At 48.9% G+C, this 23,509-nt stretch overlaps 2 protein-coding genes across 2 annotated transcripts in view; one reads left to right on the top strand and one right to left on the bottom strand.

Moving 5' to 3' along the window:
• The window catches only part of LOC134354049 (uncharacterized), a 57,512-nt gene extending 47,290 nt beyond the window's left edge, over nucleotides 1–10,222 (bottom strand). Inside the window, exon 1 of the mRNA XM_063062759.1 lies at nucleotides 10,153–10,222. The gene's annotated coding sequence lies outside the window, so the exon portion shown is untranslated. The remainder of the gene's footprint in view (nucleotides 1–10,152) is intronic.
• On the top strand, nucleotides 371–4,938 carry LOC134354190 (cytidine deaminase-like). Its single transcript, XM_063063084.1, has 4 exons — nucleotides 371–476; nucleotides 1,214–1,325; nucleotides 2,460–2,511; nucleotides 4,843–4,938. The coding sequence occupies exons 1-4, from the start codon at nucleotides 371–373 to the stop codon at nucleotides 4,936–4,938; spliced, it is 366 nt and encodes a 121-aa protein (XP_062919154.1).
• Nucleotides 10,223–23,509: the final 13,287 nt, after the last annotated feature.

The following is a 23,509-nucleotide window of genomic DNA, read 5'->3' as shown; positions in this document are numbered from 1 at the left end:
AATTCACAGTTTTCTTCTCTCTATTATTACGTATTGCATTACACTGCCGCCACAAAGTCAGGAAATTTCATGACGTACGCTGTTGATATTAAACCTGATTCTGAAGGAACAAGTCCGCAGCAGTGCAAGAGGTGACCTGTGATGTTTTGTTGCTGAGGTAGGGTTGGGGCTGTGTGGTAGGTCAGTTCAAGGACCTGATGTTTGCAGGAAAGTAGCAGCCTCTACACCTGGTGACGTGGGGCTTAAGGCTCCAGTACCTCTTGCCCAGTGGTCTCCGTTGGCCAACGCAACACTTTTTAAAACTCTTGATATCTGTGTGTGACAGAGCAAGATGTGTACTCCCACAGACCAGAAATCAGATGAGGTAGAAATGTTGATCAAGAAAAGCCAAGAGGCCAAGGGATGTGCCTATTCTCCATACACCAAGTGTTCAACAGGTGCCGCCCTGCTGACTGAGAATGGGAAAACATTCACAGGTGAGTAATCTGACCAGCACTCTGCCCTCAAACCGTGCGCCCAGCCCCCAGGTGACGAGACCGCGTGTAATGGAGCTGAACGGAGATGAGGAGGGATTTCTTTAGCCAGAGGGTGGTGAGTCTGTGTGGAATTCGTCACCACAGGCGGCTGTGGAGGGCAAGTCGTTGGTTGTACTTAGACAGAGGTTGATAGGTTCTTGATTAGTCAGGGCATGGAGGGACATGAGGAGAAAGCAGACTGGGGCTGAGAGGGAAAAATGGATCGGCCATGATGAAATGGCGGAGCAGACTCCATGGTCCAAATTGCCTAATTCTGCTCCTATAGCTTATGGTTTTATGAACAATGCTTTGGGGGAGGGTCAGGGGAAGAACTGGGGGGGGGGGCAGTCCCTGTGTAGGGGGAGGGACAGGGGACAGTGGGGTAAATCAATACAAAGCAGCATCTGCACAAGAGATTCTGTTGTTTGTGGAAATCTTGAACACCACACACAAAATACTGGAGGAACCCAACAATTCAGGCAGCATCTGAGGAGGAAATAAGCAGCCAAGATTTTGGGCCGTGATCGTCCGTCAGGGCTGGAGAGGAAGGGAGGCAGAAGCCTGAACAAGGAAGTGGGGAGCACAAACTGGCAGGGTGAGGGGTGGGTGGAGGGATGAAACAGGCAGCTGGGAGGTGATATGTGGAAGAAGGGATCTAACCGATTCTAACACTCTCACTTGCCCCGTCCCCATCCCAGGCTGCAGCATCGAAAACGCCTGCCCGGGGATGTCGGCGTGCGCGGAGTGCGTTGCCATTTACAAGGCCGTCTCCGAAGGCTGCACCAAGTTCAAGTCCCTGGCGGTTTGCAGGTACCGACTCAGCGGGCCTGCCGACCTGCGATAGAGCAGCTGTGATTTCCTGTAGCTACAAGCGCTGGCTGGACGTCGGGCCTGGAGTCTGGTGTGGGATGTTCTGAAGCAAGATCAGACTGCAGTGCTTTACCCACTGTGGGAGGGTTGGAGAGGAGAGGGAGCAGGCGATCGAGACCAGGGAGGTGGCCCCGCTCTCTGACTTTCCTGTCTGGAACGTGCTGCCTTCCAGAGCAATATTTGGCTGAGAAGGGAACTGGGAAGGGTCTCATTGCACAAGGACAGGCAAGACGTTGGGGTGGGGTGGGGTGGGGTGGTGAGTGGGGCTCCTTGACAGGACAGCCAATGGAATCCGATACAAAAGGATTAGATCAGATTAGATTAGATTCAACTTTGTCATTGTGCTGAGTACAGATACAAAACCAATGAAATGCAGTTAGCATCTGACCAGAAATAAGAAGAGTGTTATTTACAAAATAACCGCGAATAAAAAGGAAGTGCTACAGCACATAAATATAAAAGTACTGAGACAGTACAATATGGGTGCAATACTGCTTAGCGCTGTGATGTGAGGTTCAGCAGGGTCACAGCCTCAGGGAAGAAGCTCTTCCTGCACCTGCTGGTGCGGGAGTGGAGGCTCCTGCAGCGCCTACCGGATGGGAGGAGAGTAAAAAGTCCATGGTTAGGGTGAGATGCGTCCCTGATAATGCTTTTCACCCTGCCCAGGCAGCGTGTATGGTAGATGGTCTCAATGATGGGCAATTGGGTGCTGATAATCCGCTGGGCAGTTTTCACCACACGCTGGAGTGCTTTGCGGTCTGCTACGGGACAATTGCCATACCACACTGAGATGCAGTTGGTGAGTATGCTCTCAATGGTACAGCGGTAAAAGTCCATCAGTATCCTGGGACAGAGGTGAGCTTTCTTGAAGCTCTGCAGGAAATAAAGGATCAGAGTCTTCTGGACAGAGAATTCTGCATACTGTGATAGGGATCACTTGGGAACGGTTGGTTAAAGTAAGGGAGTGATGTGAGAAGAGAAGGCATAGAATCAACCAACACACACACACACACACAAAAATAACACAGTCAGCCTTTAACAGTGGGATCCTGACCACATTTTGCTCTCTTACAGTGACAGAAGGGACTACACACCCTGTGGTGGCTGCAGGCAGGTGCTGAGAGAGGTGAGGCCACAGTCTGAATATATTGGCAGGTACCATTATAATGCACCGAGCTGAAAACAGCACCCCAGTGGAGATACTGGGAATCTGAAATAAAAACGGGGAAATGCTGGAAACACCCAGCAGATCAGGCAGCATCTGCGGAAAGAAAGACCCAGTGACAGTGATCTTCCACCTGAAGCAGTATCTTTGAACACAGGAGCAGGAGTAGGCCACTCGACCCCTCAAGCCTGTCCCATCATTCAGTACGATCATGGTCAACCCTCCACTGGTTCATCTTCTGTGCCAGTTCCCCATGTCCCTCAATTCTTTTACCATTCAATAATTTATCTACTTCCTCCTTTGGTTGTGATCCAGCCTCCTCTACCCTCCGGGACAAAGAATTCCAGAGATTCGACACCCTCAATGATAAATGACTGCTGCCCCCTACTCTTGTAACGTGTCTCCTCGTTCCAGATTCTTCCAAAAGGGAATGTTTCAATAAGATCACCTTTCTTTTAAACACCAAAGAATATAGAGCTAATTCCCAAGCTGTTAGTGACTGGGCAACCCTTTCACCTCAGGAATTAACCTTTTGAACTAACTCCAACACCAACATATCCTTTCTATATTAAGGAGACCAGAACTGAACATAATAATCGTGGTGCGGCCTCACCAACATTCGGTACAATTGTAACAATACTTCCTATTTTCTCACGCCAGCCCTCTTACAATAAAGTCCAACCCTCTATTTCTCTGTATAAGACGATGAGAGGCATTGATTGTGTGGATAGTCAGAGGCTTTTTCCCAGGGCTGAAATGGTTGCCACAAGAGGACACAGGTTTAAGGTGCTGGGGAGTAGGTACAGAGGAGATGTCAGGGGTAAGTTTTTTACTCAGAGAGTGGTGAGTGCGTGGAATGGGCTGCCAGCAATGGTGGCGGAGGCGGATACGATAGGGTCTTTTAAGAGACTTTTGATAGGTACGTGGAGCTTAGAAAAATAGAGGGCTATGGGTAAGTCTAGTAATTTCTAAGGTAGGGACATGTTCGACACAACTTTGTGGGCCGAAGGGCCTGTATTGTGCTGTAGGTTTTCTATGTTTTTATGTTTCTTCCCAACCACCTGCTGTCTGTACCCGCTAACCTTTTGTGATTCATACACAAGAACATCTAGGTCCCTCTGTACCTCGCTCACATGCAATCTTTCTCCAGTTAGATCACCATTTGCCTCCAGATCTCTCTTACCAAAGTGCCTGACCTCCCACTTTCCCACATTAAATTCCCTTTGCCCAGTTTTTGCTCGCTCAATCTACATCGCGTTGGACAATCCAAGTATCCTCACTAAAAGCATGCTCCCAAATGATCTTGAACGAACTTGGTTACCCGACTTCATCAGGTGATTAATATCAAATCATAAATAGGATAGGAGAATGAAGGGAGATTTGATATATTTATCCAAAATTACGACGATTATAGATAGGGTACATGCAAGCAGGATTTTTCCACTGAGGTTCTGTGAGACTAGAATTAAGAGTTCATAGGTTAAAGGCAAAAGGTAAAATATTTAAGGGGAAACTGAGGGGGGAATTTCTTCACTCAGAGGGTGTGAGTGTGGAACGAGCTGCCAGCAAAATGTGGTGGATGCGGTTCGATTGCTACATGTAAGAGAAGTTTGGATAAGTACATGGATGAGAGGGCTATGGAGGGCTATGATCTATGTATGGGTTGATGTGACTGGGCAGAATAACAAGTCTAGCACAAACTAGACGGGCCAAAAGGCCTGTTTCCGTGCGGGAGTGCTCTATGATTCTATAAATAATTGACAACAAGAACTTAGCTTTGGAGCACTCCTAGCTACATCATTCCGGTATGAAAAAGATCTGTTAATTCCAACTCCAATGCTGATGATGGGTCTTGACTCGAAATATCGACTGTTTATTCATCGCCATAGATGCTGCCTGACCTGCTGAGTTCTTCCATTTTGTGTTGTTCAGTTAATCTCAACTCTCTGGCTTTTGAGCCTTTGACCAATCTTCAATCTATCCCATTACCATGAGCTATTATTTTGTGTACCAACCCTTGTAGGTGGCATTTTGTCATGTGCCATCTGAAAATCCAAATATACTACATCTACAACTCCCCCTCTATTGTTTCTGATATGTTCTCGATGCTGGCCGACCTGCTGAGGACCTCCAGTGTTCTCCAGTGTTGTTCTGGGTCTGCTAGTGACCACTCCAGTTACCTCCCCCAACACATCTGCTCCCCGGGAATAGAGTCTTGTTTTAGAGAATGCAAGTGTTGAACGAGAAGGCAGCAATACTTTGCCCTGACCCTCTCTACCTTTCTTGTGGCAGTTTGGAGACAAGACAGAGGTCCACATGACCATGCAGGATGGGAGCCGCAAGACCATGACAATTGCCGACCTCCTGCCACTGCCCTTGGGAAAGTAAGGACAGGTAGCGGACCAAATGCCGGGTGACTCCCCGGCCGATTTGTTTAGGTCGGGAATGTCGTCCCGATAAGTACGGATTTAGTACAGCATTTGGAATCATTTTTTCAGTTGCATTTAATTCTGTAGGAAATGGTACTGTGTTCCTGAGCATAATTGTACCATTGCCCAGAAACTTCAATACACATTTACACACTGCAAATGTTTAAAATTATTCACTTCAAGACAATCGGAATGCAAAATGCTGCAAAATGAAATGCCGGAATGGCAGTGAGTGTTTGCATTAATATTTCACTGGTGAGATCCTTAGTCTCTACACATCTTGCAACTGTTAGTTGGGAAGACTAGAAAGAGCATCCAAGAAACAACCAGGGTTGGGAGTTGGGAGTAGGGGGGAACCCAGTGGCGGTCCCTGTGGATGGTGGAGGAAGGGGTGGGGAGAGAGGGGAAGGTGGTGCAAGGGGGAGAAAGACACAGGGAGAGTTATGGTAGGGAGATGGGGGGAGGGAGGGAAAGGCGAGGGATGGGAAGAAAGAGAGGAGGGGGAGAGAGAATGGGTGGGGAGGGAGAGGGAGAGATAGAGAGACACACACACACACATACAGAGGGAGGCAAAGAAAGTGAGAGAGGCAGAGAGAGAAAAAGACAGAGAGACACAAGGTCAGAGAGACAAACAAGAACAAAAGAACAAAGAGACTTGTTGATACTGTGGAATGTTAGAACAGCTCCGGAGAAATGAAACTGAAAGAAAGGTGTATATATCTGGCAGCATTTGATAAATTGTACAGGGAATTTTACTAAGCTATTGCTGCTGCCCTTATCCCTAGGGCTCTGTTTGACCGAGAACCCAACCCTGTCACATTCCAAACATCACAAGTGCCGCCAGGAACACTCAGGCACAAACATAACTCTGACACTCCTTTGGCAGGTAGGAATCCAGAAAGGGGAGATCACAATTCACCATGCAAACTGTCTTAACTCTTCAGACAGTGAGACTAACCTTCAATAATTACTAAGAATGTGGGAGATCACCTGCTGTTGACACTTTGCGAAGGACAGAACAGAAGAAAACATGCAGGTCGAGATGCACAAGTCAGAGGTACGCGCCCAGTGCAGAAGCAGATGATTGCCATGCCCATGTTGCCACCATAGGCGTACCTAGAGCAAGAACAGATCACTTAACCCCTCAGCCCTCCCCTGTCATTCCAAAGATCACAGCTAATCCAAGCATAACCAGTTTCTTAAAAGGCAGAAGCTGCCTGTTTTAGGCAGCAGACATTGTCTGCTTGCTACCACGAGAAGGATTTGTCCAAGGTCTCCACACACTTTCCCCAGCACCCAACCACAGAAACTCTAAGACCCTCACGGTCAGTCACAGGGACTTACCTCCCGAGAGCGGTGGGCACTGATCAGCTCTGCCCGCGGACCCGTGGGCCAACTGATGGCAGTTCCTTACGCAAGTATTCGCGAATTTGTACTGGGCAGACCCAGAGGGAACACAGCGCCCTTAAATGGTGTGGTCCGAGTTGCCTATTCCCTCTGGATCCTTGAAGATGTAGCCACAACTTGAAGGGAGAGAGCTCGCAGGGTGTGGAACTGTAACACCAGACACACACCTCCACCAATGATGGAGCTCAAGAGAGCATAAGCTTTATTAAAGGATGGTCAGACAATACTGGGCTTGGCTGTGTACATATTTACAAATTGCAAAGCACGTTACCAAGTCAAACTGAGATGCAAGTGGCTCTGTAACCACGATGTCAAGCTAAATATAAAAACAGAAAGCACTCAATATTCAGGTCAGGCCACATTTGTGGTCATTACTGTTTCTGTCAATGAAAGGTTATCCTTAAGTAGTTTCTATCGCCACAGGGGCTGCTCAACTTGTTGAGTGTTTCCAGCACTGTCCTTAGTTCAGAATTCCAGCAATTGATAATCAGAGCTAATAAAGCACCTACCTCACTGGAAATTGAGCTGAGATAATCCACACAGATCCCATTGCCAACCCACCTCAGCAGAAACCGTGTGGTGTCAGAACAGTGCAGACATCTCCCTTCCTCGGAGGGCCAGGAGATTGTTAAACCTATCGATCGATAATGCCGAGGCTAGTGATGATTAAGTTCGCATCCACTGCTGCCTCAAATGCCATCACCCACACCCCACTGTGGGGAGGGAACAGAGTCACTCACCAACCCCTTCTGCTTCAGCAGCCCAGTAAGAAACTCCTTAAACCAACACTGCTTCATTAGGGGTCGTATCTGCATGCTTCACCATCCTCTCAGGAGCCCCACGGACAGCACCAGCTCCCACCACAGAGTTGGACCCAATTATTATCCCCAAAACAAGGCCTGTAATTCCTCAGTGTGGAGTCTCAGTGAGTGTGCCGTGGAGTCTACCACTGACTGAGTCCCTAAATCCATATTGACCCCATCGTTTCTGTTACAGACCACAATCTCTTCCCCCTCTGCTACATGCTGTGGCAAGGCCCATCTCCATCACATTCCCACCACCAGGGTCAGTGGCATAGAAGGTCTTCTGATGAATCTGGACAATGAATCAGAATCTCTCAATATCCCAAGGAATAGCCCCACCAACCCCAACCTGAAGTCCAGACAGAGCCAGGTCCTGAGGCAAAGAGAGACCGGTCTCCCCACAAACAGGCCCAGAAGATGGGGAACTATTTAACATTGGGTCCCACTGGTTAAGTGGCCTTCTCTACAGAGGGTGTGACTCCCACTTCCTCCCAACCCTTGAGGAGCTCTATCCAGGGTTCACGTTTGTCCCTGTGATAAGGTGGGGAATACGGGAAAGAGATTTCCCAATCTCCAGGATCTAGGGTCCATGCAGCTATACAAGAACAAACCCCATCTCATCTCAAAGCCTGTATTCTTTGTTTTCCAAACTCCCAATTCATAGTCATAGTCATACTTTATTGATCCTGAGGGAAATTGGGTAAATTGGCTAATTACATACATAATTGGCATACCTCACACCACAGACGTACACAATGCAGGGAATATTTACACCCTACCTGTGACATTTGAATTTCCTGTAAATAATTACAAAGGTAGTATGTCAGAAACACCATAAACAATGTTATGCTGAGCTCAGAAAGGTTACACCCACTTCAAAAGTTCCTACAGGTCGGGAGAGGGGAGAAGTGTGAGGGGGAAGGGGGCAGAGGGGAAAAATATTTGGGGGGAGAGGGGGCGAGGGGAGGGGGAGATCAGGGGAGAGGGGAGACCAGGGGAGGGGGAGATCAGGGGAGGGGAGAGATCAGGGGAGGGGGAGATCAGGGGAGAGGGGAGATCAGGGGAGAGGGGAGATCAGGGGAGAGGGGAGATCAGGGGAGGGGGGAGATCAGGGGAGAGGGGAGATCAGGGGAGAGATCAGGGGAGGGGGAGATCAGGGGAGAGGGGAGATCAGGGGAGGGGGAGATCAGGGGAGAGGGGAGATCAGGGGAGGGGGGAGATCAGGGGAGAGGGAGATCGGGGGAGATCAGGGGAGGGGGAGATCGGGGGGGACATCAGGGGAGAGGGGAGATCAGGGGAGAGGGGAGATCAGGGGAGGGGGAGATCGGGGGTCATCAGGGGAGAGGGGAGATCAGGGGAGGGGGAGATCAGGGGAGAGGGGAGATCAGGGGAGGGGGAGATCAGGGGAGGGGGAGATCAGGGGAGAGGGGAGATAAGGGGAGAGGGAGATCGGGGGGAGATCAGGGGAGGGGGAGATCAGGGGAGAGGGGAGATCAGGGGAGGGGGAGATCAGGGGAGAGGGGAGATCAGGGGAGGGGGAGATCAGGGGAGGGGGAGATCAGGGGAGAGGGAGATCGGGGGGAGATCAGGGGAGGGGGAGATCGGGGGGGAGATCAGGGGAGGGGAGATCAGGGGAGGGGAGATCGGGGGGGAGATCAGGGGAGGGGGAGATCAGGGGAGGGGGAGATCAGGGGAGAGGGGAGATCAGGGGAGAGGGGAGATCAGGGGAGGGGGGATCAGGGGAGAGGGGAGATCAGGGGAGAGGGGAGATCAGGGGAGGGGGGATCAGGGGAGAGGGGAGATCAGGGGAGAGGGGAGATCAGTGGAGGGGGAGATCAGGGGAGGGGGAGATCAGGGGAGGGGGAGATCAGGGGAGAGGGGAGATCAGGGGAGGGGGGATCAGGGGAGAGGGGAGATCAGGGGAGAGGGGAGATCAGGGGAGGGGGAGATCAGGGGAGGGGGAGATCAGGGGAGGGGGAGATCAGGGGAGAGGGGAGATCAGGGGAGGGGGAGATCAGGGGAGAGGGGAGATCAGGGGAGGGGGAGATCAGGGGAGGGGGAGATCAGGGGAGAGGGAGATCGGGGGGAGATCAGGGGAGGGGGAGATCGGGGGGGAGATCAGGGGAGGGGAGATCAGGGGAGGGGAGATCGGGGGGGAGATCAGGGGAGGGGGAGATCAGGGGAGGGGGAGATCAGGGGAGAGGGGAGATCAGGGGAGAGGGGAGATCAGGGGAGGGGGGATCAGGGGAGAGGGGAGATCAGGGGAGAGGGGAGATCAGGGGAGGGGGGATCAGGGGAGGGGGAGATCAGGGGAGAGGGGAGATCAGGGGAGAGGGGAGATCAGGGGAGGGGGAGATCAGGGGAGGGGGAGATCAGGGGAGGGGGAGATCAGGGGAGAGGGGAGATCAGGGGAGGGGGAGATCAGGGGAGAGGGAAGATCAGGGGAGGGGGAGATCAGAGGAGGGGGAGATCAGAGGAGGGGGAGATCAGAGGAGGGGGAGATCAGAGGAGGGGGAGATCGGGGGGGAGATCAGGGGAGGGGAGCTCAGAGGAGGGGAGCTCAGAGGAGGGGAAGGGGAGAGGGGAGGGTGGATGAGAGAACGAGAGGATGTAAGAGGGGAGGGGAGAAGGGAAAGGCAAGGCAAACGGACAGGGTAGATGCGGGGGGATAGGTGGAACACGGCGAAGAGTGCTGAGAAGTGGGCGGCAGGTACAGAAAGGAGGGAGAGAATAATTTTGAGGGCGTTAGGGGCAGGTTGAGGATATGCAACAGGCACCGCCCGAGCCTGAGGGAATCGCTCTCATTTATGCTGCACTACCGAGCGATTTACAGTCCTCCAACTCGCCGGCTGAAGTCGGAACGCAGTTGCAGAAAGCCCGAGGCTCCGGCCTGGCAAGCCGGGCCCTCAGCTCAGTCCCCGCAGCCCCCGCAGTCCCCGGGTTCGCCGAGTAAGCTCACTCACCCTCTATCCACCTCCTCCAAGTTCTCCTCACCGCCAAGCGGACGGGGATCAGGCCGGTACTCCTACCAAGCCGGGCAGTTCGTCGGCGTGACGCAAGCGGCGAACTTCCTCTCCCAAGTCCCGCCTGCCTGTTGCAGTTGCCCCTCTCCAGTAGACCTGCCTACTCTCTGATCTTGTCAGCAGTTGCCCCTCTCCAGTAGACCTGCCTACTCTCTGATCTTGTCAGCAGTTGCCCCTCTCCAGTAGACCTGCCTACTCTCTGATCTTGTCAGCAGTTGCCCCTCTCCCGGAGACCTGCCTACTCTCTGATCTTGTCAGCAGTTGCCCCTCTCCAGTAGACCTGCCTACTCTCTGATCTTGTCAGTAGTTGCCCCTCTCCAGTAGACCTGCCTACTCTCTGATCTTGTCGGTAGTTGCCCCTCTCCAGTAGACCTGCCTACTCTCTGATCTTGTCGGTAGTTGCCCCTCTCCAGTAGACCTGCCTACTCTCTGATCTTGTCAGCAGTTGCCCCTCTCCAGTAGACCTGCCTACTCTCTGATCTTGTCAGCAGTTGCCCCTCTCCAGTAGACCTGCCTACTCTCTGATCTTGTCAGCAGTTGCCCCTCTCCCGGAGACCTGCCTACTCTCTGATCTTGTCAGCAGTTGCCTCTCTCAGGTAGACCTGCCTACTCTCTGATCTTGTCAGTAGTTGCCCCTCTCCAGGAGACCTGCCTGCCTGCCTACTCTCTGATCTTGTCAGCAGTTGCCCCTCTCCGGGAGACCCGCACGTCCCTCACGTGGATCTTTGCAGAGTCTATGTAGTCACCACAAGCACCGCGAGGTGCAGGTACACAGTAAAACCTCCTGCAAGTGCATCATGTACTCAAACACGAACATATAAATCCTGCATGAGAAAGACGGCAAAACAAGGGCAAAAATAGACACAATCAAGAGGCAAGCCCATGGTAGTGCAAGAGGTAGTCCGTAGTGTCCATTTGCTGAGGTAGGGATAGTGTTGTGCAAGAACCTGATGGTTGAAGGAGAGTAGTTGTTCCTCAACCTAGTGGTCTGAGACTTAAATCTTTTGTACCACCTGCCAGACAGTAGCAGTGACAATCGGGCATGTCTGGATTCTGCGGGTCGTTTCTGAGGCAGCATCTGTCAATGGTAGGGAGACCCATGCCCACTTCTCTCCGCCGCCTCTTGCAAACCCATGTGTGGGAGTTGCTCCGATGCGACCAGTCTAGATACTTCCATCAGAAATCTCCTTAACCTCCTATGCCTTCTTTGTGCTGGGCCAGGACATATTGATTGCCATGTTAATGCCCAAGAATGTGTCAGGCGGCCCTGGCAAAGGAGATGAATTGAATTGACTTTATTACTTACAGCCTTCATATACATGAGGAATAAAAATCTCTAAATGTCTCCATCTAAGTGTGCAATGTGCAATTTATAGTAATTTATGATAAATATTATGTTCAACAGGACCATCAATATAACATAGAAATACAATTGTATCAGCTTGAGTTAATCAGTCTGATGGCCTGGTGGAAGAAGCTGTCCTGGAGCCTGTTGGTCCTGGCTTTTATGCCGTGGTACCATTTCCCGGATGGTAGCAGCTGGAACAGTTTGTGGTTGGGGTGACTTGGGTCCCGAATGATCCTTCGGGCCCTTTTTACACACCTGTCTCAGTAAATGTCCTGAATAGTGGGAAGCAGAATAAACGTTGTAAAGACAGTAAGGTAGAAGGGCTGAAATGTGTGTACCTCAATGCATGAAGCATCAGGAACAAAGATGATGAACTGAGAGCTTGGATACATACATGGAATTATGATGTAGTGGCCATTACAGAGACTTGGCTGGCACCAGGGCAGGAATGGATTCTCAGTATTCCTGGATTTCAGTGCTTTAAAAGGGATAGAGAGGGCGGAAAAAGGGGAGGAGGGGTGGCATTACTGGTCAGGGATACTATTACAGCTACAGAAAGGGTGGGTAATGTAGCAGGATCCTCTTTTGAGTCAGTATGGGTGGAAGTCAGGAACAGGAAGGGAGCAGTTACTCTACTGGGGGTATTCTATAGGCCCCTTGGTAGCAGCAGAGATACAGAGGAGCAGATTGGGAGGCAGATTTTGGAAAGGTGCAAAAATAACAGGGTTGTTATCATGGGTGACTTTAACTTCCCTAATATTGATTGGCACCTGATTAGTTCCAAGGGTTTAGATGGGGCAGAATTTGTTAAGTGTGTCCAGGATGGATTCCTGTCACAGTATGTGGACAGGCCGACCAGGGGGAATGCCATACTAGATCTAGTACTAGGTAATGAACTGGGTCAGGTCACATATCTCTCAGTGGGTGAGCATCTGGGGGACAGTGACCACCGCTCCCTGGCCTTTATAATTATCATGGAAAAGGATAGAATCAAAGAGGACAGGAAAATTTTTAATTGGGGAAAGGCAAATTATGAGTCTATAAGGCTAGAACTTACAGGTGTGAATTGGGATGATGTTTTTGCAGGGAAATGTACTATGGACATGTGGTCGATGTTTAGAGATCCCTTGTGGGATGTAAGGGATAAATTTGTCCCGGTGAGGAAGATAAAGAATGGTAGGGTGAAGGAACCATGGGTGACAAGTGAGGTGGAAAATCTAGTCAGGTGGAAGAAGGCAGCATACATGAGGTTTAGGAAGCAAGGATCAGTTGGGTCTATTGAGGAATGTAGGGAAGCAAGGAAGGAGCTTAAGAAGGGGCTGAGAAGAGCAAGAAGGGGGCATGAGAAGGCCTCAGTGAGTAGAGTAAAGGAAAACCCCAAGGCATTCTTCAATTATGTGAAGAAAAAAAGTATGACAGGAGTGAAGGTAGGACCGATTAGAGATAAGTGTGGGAAGATGTGCCTGGAGGCTGTGAAAGTGAGCGAGGTCCTCAATGAATACTTCTCTTCGGTATTCACCAATGAGAGGGAACTTGATGACGGTGAGGACAATATGAGTGAGGTTGATGTTCTGGAGCATGTTGATATTAAGGGAGAGGAGGTGTTGGAGTTGTTAAACTACATTAGGACGGGTAAGTCCTCGGGGCCTGACGGAATATTCCCCAGGCTGCTCCACGAGGTGAGAGAAGAGATTGCTGAGCCTCTGGCTAGGATCTTTATGTCCTCGTTGTCCACGGGAATGGTACTGGAGGATTGGAGGGAGGTGAATGTTGTTCCCTTGTTCAAAAAAGGTAGTAGGGATAGTCCGGGTAATTATAGACCAGTGAGCCTTACATCTGTGGTGGGAAAGCTGTTGGAAAAGATTCTTAGAGATAGGATCTATGGGCATTTAGAGAATCATGGTCTGATCAGGGACAGTCAGCATGGCTTTGTGAAGGGCAGATCGTGTCTAACAAGCCTGATAGAGTTCTTTGAGGAGGTGACCAGGCATATAGATGAGGGTAGTGCAGTGGATGTGATCTATATGGATTTTAGTAAGGCATTTGACAAGGTTCCACATGGTAGGCTTATTCAGAAAGTTAGAAGGCATGGGATCCAGGGAAGTTTGGCCAGGTGGATTCAGAATTGGCTTGCCTGCAGAAGGCAGAGGGTGGTGGTGGAGGGAGTACATTCAGAATGGAGGATTGTGACTAGTGGTGTCCCACAAGGATCTGTTCTGGGACCTCTACTTTTCGTGATTTTTATTAACGACCTGGATGTGGGGGTAGAAGGGTGGGTTAGCAAGTTTGCAGACGACACAAAGGTTGGTGGTGTTGTAGATAGTGTAGAGGATTGTCAAAGATTGCAGAGAGACATTGATAGGATGCAGAAGTGGGCTGAGAAGTGGCAGATGGAGTTCAACCCGGAGAAGTGTGAGGTGGTACACTTTGGAAGGACAAACTCCAAGGCAGAGTACAAAGTAAATGGCAGGATACTTGGTATTGTGGAGGAGCAGAGGGATCTCAGGGTATATGTCCACAGATCCCTGAAAGTTGCCTCACAGGTGGATAGGGTAGTTAAGAAAGCTTATGGGGTGTTAGCTTTCATAAGTCGAGGGATAGAGTTTAAGAGTCACGATGTAATGATGCAGCTCTATAAAACTCTGGTTAGGCCACACTTGGAGTACTATGTCCAGTTCTGGTCACCTCACTATAGGAAGGATGTGGAAGCATTGGAAAGGGTACAGAGGAGATCTACCAGGATGCTGCCTGGTTTAGAAAGTATGCATTATGATCAGAGATTAAGGGAGCTAGGGCTTTACTCTTTGGAGAGAAGGAGGATGAGAGGAGACATGGTAGAGGTGTACGAGATAATAAGAGGAATAGATAGAGTGGATAGCCAGTGCCTCTTCCCCAGGGCACCACTGCTCAATACAAGAGGACATGGCTTTAAGGTAAGGGGTGGGAAGTTCAAGGGGGATATTAGAGGAAGGTTTTTTACTCAGAGAGTGGTTGGTGCGTGGAATGCACTGCCTGAGTCAGTGGTGGAGGCAGATACACTAGTGAAGTTTAAGAGACTACTAGACAGGTATATGGAGGAATCTAAGGTGGGGGCTTATATGGGAGGCAGGGTTTGAGGGTCGGCACAACATTGTGAGCCGAAGGGCCTGTACTGTGCAGTACTATTCTATGTTCTATGTTCTGTGTTCTATGTTAAGTTCACATCTACAGATGCGCTGGGCTGCCTGTACCACTCTCTGCAGAGTCCTGCAATTGGGGGAAGTACAGTTCCCATACCAGGCAGTGATGCAGCCAGTCAGGATGCTATCAATTGTGCCCCTGTAGGAAGTCCTTAGGATCTGGGGGCCCATACCAAACTGCTTCGATCGTCTGAGGTGAAAGAGGCGCTGCTGTGCCTTTTTGAGGTAACATGTGGATCAGCGCCCCATCCCCTCTATCCAAGAGTCTGCCCTGAGCTCCCCAGAAAAAGCCTGGCCTGTAAACTGACAGGGGTTTAGGTGGAGATAAAAGATGACATTTGACTCATGAAGGTGACCAGCTGAGGTCAGAACAGACTGGGCGTTGGAGAAGCAAGCTATACACCTCCAGGGGCCCTGGTCACCGGGGATGCTGAAGGGGTCTTGGGAGTGCGGAGCCCTACAGATCAACCTTGCATATGTTGGGCATGAATTTCTTGTCAGACCCTAGCCCCAAGAACCATGGGACCCAATCCCACCAACTTGAGCCATCTCCTGAAAATATCTTCATTGGGGGGGAAGGAGTTCCCTGTAGGGTCTGTATTTACACTCTCCACTTCCTCTTCCTCATCTTCCATCCAGGCACTCTACAAGGTAGGTGAGGGTGGAGTTCCCCAGTAGAGGTCCAATCATTCAGTAGTCCTCCCCATTTATATTAAAGGCATCAGGTGACAAGCATTGCATTGAATGGCCTCACACTTCCAACATTTTCAGCTGGTTTACTGATTTCCGGACGGCCCATTATCTCAAACTCTGGACGTGTCAGTGTTAGTGCGTACATGGGAGGTTGCTTCAGCCCCGTGACCCCGAGCTCTGGGCACTCAGTGCAGTCAGGTCAAAGGGCTTTCTTCCCAGCGATGGACCTAGTCACCTTCCACCAATTGCCCCCCCCCTTGCCCCCTTCTAGCAGAGGAGAGGATCTGATTATCAGGCCGAACACCAGAAAAGTGGAGAGGCCAGAGAGTAGCAGAGAAGATCACCCATCACCAAGGCTCATAGCCCAAGACTCCGGGAGCCTTGTCGCCATGACAACAGACACAAATACAGAAAGGGCATTTTACTTCCTCAACTTTATTCGCCAGGTACATTTACGTTCTTTGGGAATTTGCTGTGGTGTGTTATTGTTACATGCAACAAAAAAAAACAACATTCAGCAATTATACCAAATATAGAATTACATGCAGTGGCCACTTTATTAGGTACCCCTTGTACCTTGGTGTTGTGTGAATGAAGTCACTGGAGTTTGGTACTGGTAAGTTTGGGATACAACAGGGGTCATACTGAGATGCCTTTCAGCAGAAGAGGGTCTGCTTGACCCAACACTACACAACATCTTATGTGCTAAAGATCAATGGACAATTCAAACAAATCCATATCTACAATGCTTCCTTTGAACTATATGTAACACCTTCAGTCTTGGGAAATTCTGAGTTCTTGAGTCAGGGTTGCCTTCCGCAGTGGTTGGTTTTCGGAGTTACTGCTGTCTGTTATCTCACAGGGCAACATTTTTAGACATTTCATAGAACATAGAACATAGAACATAGAATAGTACAGCACAGTACAGGCCCTTCAGCCCACAATGTTGTGCCGACCCTCAAACCCTGCCTCCCATATAAGCCCCCACCTTAGATTCCTCCATATACCTGTCTAGTAGTCTCTTAAACTTCACTAGTGTATCTGCCTCCACCACTGACTCAGGCAATGCATTCCATGCACCAAACACTCTCTGAGTAAAAAACCTTCCTCTAATATCCCCCTTGAACTTCCCACCCCTTACCTTAAAGCCATGTCCTCTTGTATTGAGCAGTGGTGCCCTGGGGAAGAGGTGCTGGCTATCCACTCTATCTATTCCTCTTATTATCTTGTACACCTCTATCATGTCTCCTCTCATCCTCCTTCTCTCCAAAGAGTAAAGCCCTAGCTCCCTTAATCTCTGATCATAATGCATACTTTCTAAACTAGACAGCATCCTGGTAAATTTCCTCTGTACCCTTTCCAATGCTTCCACATCCTTCCTATAGTGAGGTGACCAGAAATTTCTTTGCATACTTTAGAGATATTGCTTGGTTCTTTATTGCCAACTGTACAGCTACAAGTCCTGTCCTTATCCATATGAATGTTTATTTAATCCAGGGGTTCCCAATCATACTTATGCCATGGAACCCTACCATTAACTGAGGGGTCCGCGGACCCCAGGTTAGGGCTCCCTGATTTAACCCTTTCAAAACTGCTGACGCCTTCCTGCAATTTACCTGAAGCATTTGCTCCTTATCATAGGGTCTGTTTATTCTTTCACAATTTATCAGACTGTCCCTTCCTTAAGATGTCAAGTTTCCAAAACAGTCCCCATTTGCTTGTTCTGATCAACACACACAAAATGCTGGAGGAACCCAGCAGGCCAGGCAGCATCTATGGACAAAAGAGTACAGTCGACGTTTCGGGCTGAAACCCTTTGGCAGGACTGGAGGGAAAAAAGCTGAGGAGTAGATTTAAAAGGTGGTAGGAGGGGAGAGAGAACAACCAGGTGATAGGTGAAACCTGGAGCGGTGGGGTGGTGGGGTTGAAGTAAAGAGCTGGGAAGTTGATTGTTGAAAGAGACAGAGGGCCATGGAAGAAGGAAAAGGGGGGAGGAGCACCAGAGGGAGGCGATGGATAGGCAAGAAGATGTGAGAGAGGGAAAAGGGGATGGAAAATAGTGAAGGAGAAGGGGGCGGAACATGACCAGAAGTTTGAGAAATCAATGTTCATGCCATCGGGTTGGAGGCTACCCAAACAGAATATGTATTGTTCCTCCAACCTGGGTGTGGCCTCATCTGTGTTCTGAGCTGCAGATGATTCACAGTGAGGTGGCTGAAACTGAGATACAAAGCTATCTCATGCATGTGCTCTTGTTGTCACTGAGCCAGTGTCAATCATGTGACCTTCCATCGTAGAGCTTCCTGGTTCTGTGGTTCCCAGCACCTCTTCCTAAACCAGCAGAGTGGCCTCCCAGGACCTGGTGGGATATCCAGACACCTCCCGGACTGCTCCCTGCTCCACCTACATGCTTTTGAAATCATTTCCTTAGTCTCTCTTACCACCATGAAGAGTTTCTACACATGGACACTATTTCTATTTCTGCACCATTTTAGAATTCAACCCTTTCTGTTCCACTCACAAGCACCAGAAGATCTGCAGATGCTGGAAATCGAAAGCACTGGTGCTCCTGCCCCTTCCCTTTCTTCCATAGTCTTCTATCTTCTATCAGATTCCCCAACCCATCCAGCCCTTTATCTCTTTCATCAATCAATTTCACGGCTCTTTATTTCACCCTTCTCACCCTCGCCCGGTTTCACCTATCACCTGCCACCTTGTACATCTTCCTCCCCTCCCCCCACCTTTTTAGTCTGACTCCTCCCTTCCTTGGGCACGTGGCCAAGTGGTTAAGGCGTTCGTCTAGTGATCTGAAGGTCGCTAGTTTGAGCCTCAGCTGTGGCAGCGTGTTTGTGTCCTTGAGCAAGGCACTTAATCACACATTGCTCTAGTGTCTGTGCGAGGAGTGGCGCCCCACACAGACTTCCAATCTGCGCCTTGTAAGGCATGAAAATGCCCGAGGCAGGCCCCTCATGGTCTGAGTCAACGTCCCCTCCCCTCCTTCCTTCCTTTCCAGTCCTGATGAAGGATCGTGGCCTGAACGTCGACTGTTTACTCTTTACCATGGATGCTGCCTGACCTGCTAAGTTCCTTCAGTACTTTGTGTGTGTTACACTGTTCTATTGCCTTGTTCTTTCTGGTAAAACTTGCCTCTTTACCATCCTTTGTTGGATTGCAAGGATCTGGTCCAACAGTATGTACATGTCATCTTGAACTCTTTCACAATCCTCCTGGTTATTACCACTCTTGGCTGTCCCCGCAGATGTTAAAATGGTGTTCAGTATAGAAATCATGTTGGTAAATGCCCTGTGCCAGTAATGATATCACTGCCAACCTTCATCTGCTCTGAAAGGTAGAGGGGAGACAGCCAGCATCAAAATGTGAAGAGAAGGAGTGGATGGTGAAAGGTGGGAGAGGAGTTGACCTCTCTACCTTTTAATACTGGCTACCTCCCCTCCGTGCATCAATCCAGTTGAAGTGTCTCGATCCAAAACATTGACTGTCCACGTTGTTCCTCCAGCATTTGACTCTGCGGTCTTCAGCCTTCTGTCCTTCCTACTGCTAACCTTTCTGAGTTTACATATGGGTTTATACTTTCTTATTTTTTTTACTGAGCTTTCAGTTCCTCTCTGGATATGAGGGACTAAAATCTGGGTTCCTGACACGTCTAAGGAGGGTTGAAAGGTAACAGCCAGCATTTCTGACCAAAGCAGACCTCCCACCCAGACCCAGCCACATTTATTTGAAGTAGATCCAGCTTCCCTATTACCCCCCGGGTCTTGGATCAAAGAGCTTCCTCTCTGATAGAGACAGATGCTCGTATTTTCTTTTGCGTCCCCTATTTGCCCACACCTTTGCTCCTACAACCTTACTTACTGCCCATTACACCGCTGGTGTTTCGGGCAGCAATGAAGATCCTCCATCTCTGGTGGTGTTCAGGGCTTCCTTCATCGTGTCAGTAGCTTCCTCTCGGTTTTCACTACTGTCAGTCATGCAGCGCCCGGGTGGGGTCCTTTAACATCTGCCGGACGATGCTGATGATGTTCTACGAGTCTGTGGTGGCCAGTGCTATCATGTTTGCTGTTGTGTGCTGGGGCAGCAGGCTGAGGGTAGCAGACACCAACAGAATCAACAAACTCATTCGTAAGGCCAGTGATGTTGTGGGGATGGAACTGGACTCTCTGACGGTGGTGTCTGAAAAGAGGATGCTGTCTAAGTTGCATGCCATCTTGGACAATGTCTCCCATCCACTACATAATGTACTGGGTGGGCACAGGAGTACATTCAGCCAGAGACTCATTCTACCGAGATGCAACACAGAGCGTCATAGGAAGTCATTCCTGCCTGTGGCCATCAAACTTTACAACTCCTCCCTTGGAGGGTCAGACACCCTGAGCCAATAGGCTGGTTCTGGACTATTTCTTGGCATAATTTACATATTACTATTTAATTATTTATGGTTTTATTACTACTTAATTATTTATGGTACAACTGTAATGAAAACCAATTTCCCCCAGGATCAATAAAGTATGGCTATGAGACTCAGGAATACCGTCACACTCTGATGTAGGAGGATTCTTCATTGCTGTTTCCATAACAGTTTTGTTTCACCAGTCAGAGTTGTTAGCCCTGAGCTGAACCCCCGAACCTGGAGGACCGGTGGGCCACTCTCAATCTGTCCTCTGACCTGTTTGGCATGGGTGACCCTACCGAGGGCCAAAACACAAAGCCCTGACTCCAGCCTGCATCGCTCTCTGGGTCACTGAGGCACACAAGCCTCCAAACCACAATAAGGTTGTGGGCCTCTTGGAGGCCTCGTAAAACCACTCATTGTTAAACTAACAAACAAGAGAAAATCTGTAGGTGCTGGAAATCCGAGGAACACACACAAAATGCCAGAGGAACTCAGCAGGCCAGGCAGCATCTATGGAAAAAAATTACAGTAAACGTTTCGGGCCGAAGCCCTTCGGCAGGACTAATCTACAGATGACTTTGGATTTCTGATACACAGATTTTCTCCCTGCCCCTGTTTCAGTTTTTACACTTTCTCTATCCCTACAATATGCGCCCGATGCCCACCTGATAACCCCAGGGGAGGCTTCACCTGATACCTCAGCTGCCCACCTGATAGTTTGCTCAGATGGCCCACGCTCAGGTCAGTGAACTGGGCACGGGCGGTAATTGGAGCAGTGTCCAAAACCCAAGCTAACAAGAGCTCCTGCGCCACATCTGCCCCAAAACCCACACCACCTTGCCCTTTGGAAATATGATCAATATATAACACAATACTATTTATAACATAATTATTCGGCACTTTGAGGGCAGGGCCTGCATGGGTTTAGTGTAGGACCCATCTCACTGCTCCATCTCACAGTACCAGGGTGGGAACAGAACATATTATATTTTTTTACCATTCAGTTACAGACTAACAGACGGGTTCCATTTGTACAGGGTCCATAAGTTTTATCCTTGTCATGAAATACACAAAATTCGCTCAATATTTATTTATGTGTTCAGATACGACTCTTCCGGCCCCTTGCGCCACACCACCCAGCAATTCCCAAATTTCATTTTTAAAATCTTTTTGATTAATTATTATTGAACAAAAAAAATACTTGACGGTAATCAAGTCAACATGTCAATATGTACAATGAGGAATTAAATTACCAAATAACTGATTAACAAAGCAAAACAATATATCAATAATAAGAAGGAAAAATAAAGTGTTAAGAATATTTTTTAAGGAAAAAGAGGAAAAAAAAGAACCCCTACTAACTAAAACAAAAAAACCCTGCAAACAAAAAAATTTTTTAAAAAAAACATCGGGAGCACAACCCTGGAGCTATACGCCATACAAGCTCCCATTTAAAAAAAAACATCGATCCGCCAACTCAAATAAAAAAAACAATTCCCAAATTAATCCTTGGACAACTAACCTTACCAGCAGTGGGTCTTTGGGAGGAAACCAAAGCGGTTACGGGGAGAATGTACAAACTCCTTACAGGCCTCAGTAGGAATTGAACCCACACCACCTGCACTATAAACTGTTGTGCTAATTCCAGGCTACCATGCTAATGTTGTATACCATACCTCCAGAATACTGAAAAACTACAAAACACTAATAATAAACGATTTTACTACAACTAAGAGAGGAAACTAATTCTGCTCTTTCTAGAAACATATATTTGTACAGATGTTGGATTTTTGAATTTAATAATATGGGAGCTCACTTGTATGTAGGGGTGTCCATAAATTGGGCATTGGTAATATAGGAATAGCCTCTTCACCATTTCTCTTCACCATTTACGGACTTCAACTACTGCACAGAGTCTTGTCATCTTCAGAAGTTTTCTGATGACTCTGCCATAGTTGGATGCATCAGCAAGGGAGATGAGGCTGAGTACAGGGCTACGGTAGGAAACTTTGTCACATGGTGTGAGCAGAATTATCTGCAGCTTAATGTGAAAAAGACTAAGGAGCCAGTGATAGACCTGAGGAGAGCTAAGGCACCGGTGACGCCTGTTTCCATCCAGGGGGTCAGTGTGGACATGGTGGAGGATTACAAATACCTGGGGATACGAATTGACAATAAACTGGACTGGTCAAAGAACACTGAGGCTGTCTACAAGAAGGGTCAGAGCCGTCTCTATTTCCTGAGGAGACTGAGGTCCTTTAACATCTGCCGGACGATGCTGAGGATGTTCTACGAGTCTGTGGTGGCCAGTGCGATCATGTTTGCTGTTGTGTGCTGGGGCAGCAGGCTGAGGGTAGCAGACACCAACAGAATCAACAAACCCATTCATAAGGCCAGTGATGTTGTGGGGATGGAACTGGACTCTCTCACGGTGGTGTCTGAAAAGAGGATGCTGTCCAAGTTGCATGCCATCTTGGACAATGTCTCCCATCCACTACATAATGTACTGGGTGGGAACAGGAGTACATTCAGTCAGAGACTCATTCCACCGAGATGCAACACAGAGCGTCACAGGAAGTCATTCCTGCCTGTGGCCATCAAACTTTACAACTCCTCCCTTGGAGGGTCAGACACCCTGAGCCAATAGGCTGGTCCTGGACTTATTTCCTGGCATAATTTACATATTACTATTTAATTATTTATGGTTTTATTACTATTTAATTATTTATGGTGCAACTGTAACGAAAACCAATTTTCCTCGGAATCAATAAAGTCTGACTATGACTAGCCTCACTGGGTACCACCGGCAGGATTGCACATCCGCAAATTCCCACGAGGTGGCGCCAGAGAGCAACATTCTTAACCTCGGCAATCCCCGTGAAGGAATAGACAATAGGTGCAGGAGTAGGCCATTTGGCCCTTCGAGCCAGCACCACCATTCACTGTGATCATAGCTGATCATCCACAATCAGTACCGTTCCTGCCTTCTCCCCGTATCCCTTGACTCCAAGTAACTGCCAAGTCTGCTGCTTTTAATATTTAACTCTTCAATAATGGTGATGTGCATTCTATATTTCTAGTACCTCTTGCATTTGAGTCCATCTTTAAGAGCTCTATCTAACTCTTTCTTGAAAGAATCCAGAGAATTGGCCTCCACTACCTTCTGAGGCAGAGCATTCCACAGATCCACAACCCTCTGTGTGAAAAAGTTTTTCCTCAACTCCATTCTAAATGGTCTACCCCTTATTCTTAAACTGTAGCCTCTGGTTCTGGACCCCCCCCCCCACCCAACATCCGGAACATGTTTCCTGCCTCTAGTGTGTCCAATCCCTTAATAATCTTATATGTTTCAATCAGATCCCCTCTCATCCTTCTAAATTCCAGTGTATACAAGCCCAATCGCTCCAATCTTTCAACATATGACATTCTCGCCATCCCTGGAATTAAACCAGTGAACCTGCGCTGTACTCCGTCCATAGCAAGAATGTCCTTCCTCAAATTTGGAGACCAAAACTGCACACAATACTCCAGGTGGGGTCTCACCAGGGCCTTGTACACTGCAGAAGGACCTCTTTGCTCCTATACTCAACTCCCCTTATTATAAAGGCCAACATGCCATTCTCCTCAAAATTATTAATGGCTTTGGATCGAGGAATCAGAGAGCCA

The sequence above is a fragment of the Mobula hypostoma genome, chromosome 11, assembly GCF_963921235.1.
Source record: "Mobula hypostoma chromosome 11, sMobHyp1.1, whole genome shotgun sequence".
NCBI lineage: Eukaryota > Metazoa > Chordata > Chondrichthyes > Myliobatiformes > Myliobatidae > Mobula > Mobula hypostoma.
The sequence above is the reverse complement of the archived record's forward strand: the minus strand, read 5'-3'. Positions and strand labels throughout refer to the sequence as shown.

Excerpts from the sequence above, each read along its gene's own strand:
- LOC134354190 (XM_063063084.1), top strand. The coding sequence starts at position 371 with ATGTTGATCAAGAAAAGCCAAGAGGCCAAGGGATGTGCCTATTCTCCA. Across the intron at positions 1,326-2,459 it reads AAGTCCCTGGCGGTTTGCAG|TGACAGAAGGGACTACACAC; the intron begins GTACCGACTCAG and ends GCTCTCTTACAG. Across the intron at positions 2,512-4,842 it reads GCAGGCAGGTGCTGAGAGAG|TTTGGAGACAAGACAGAGGT; the intron begins GTGAGGCCACAG and ends TTCTTGTGGCAG.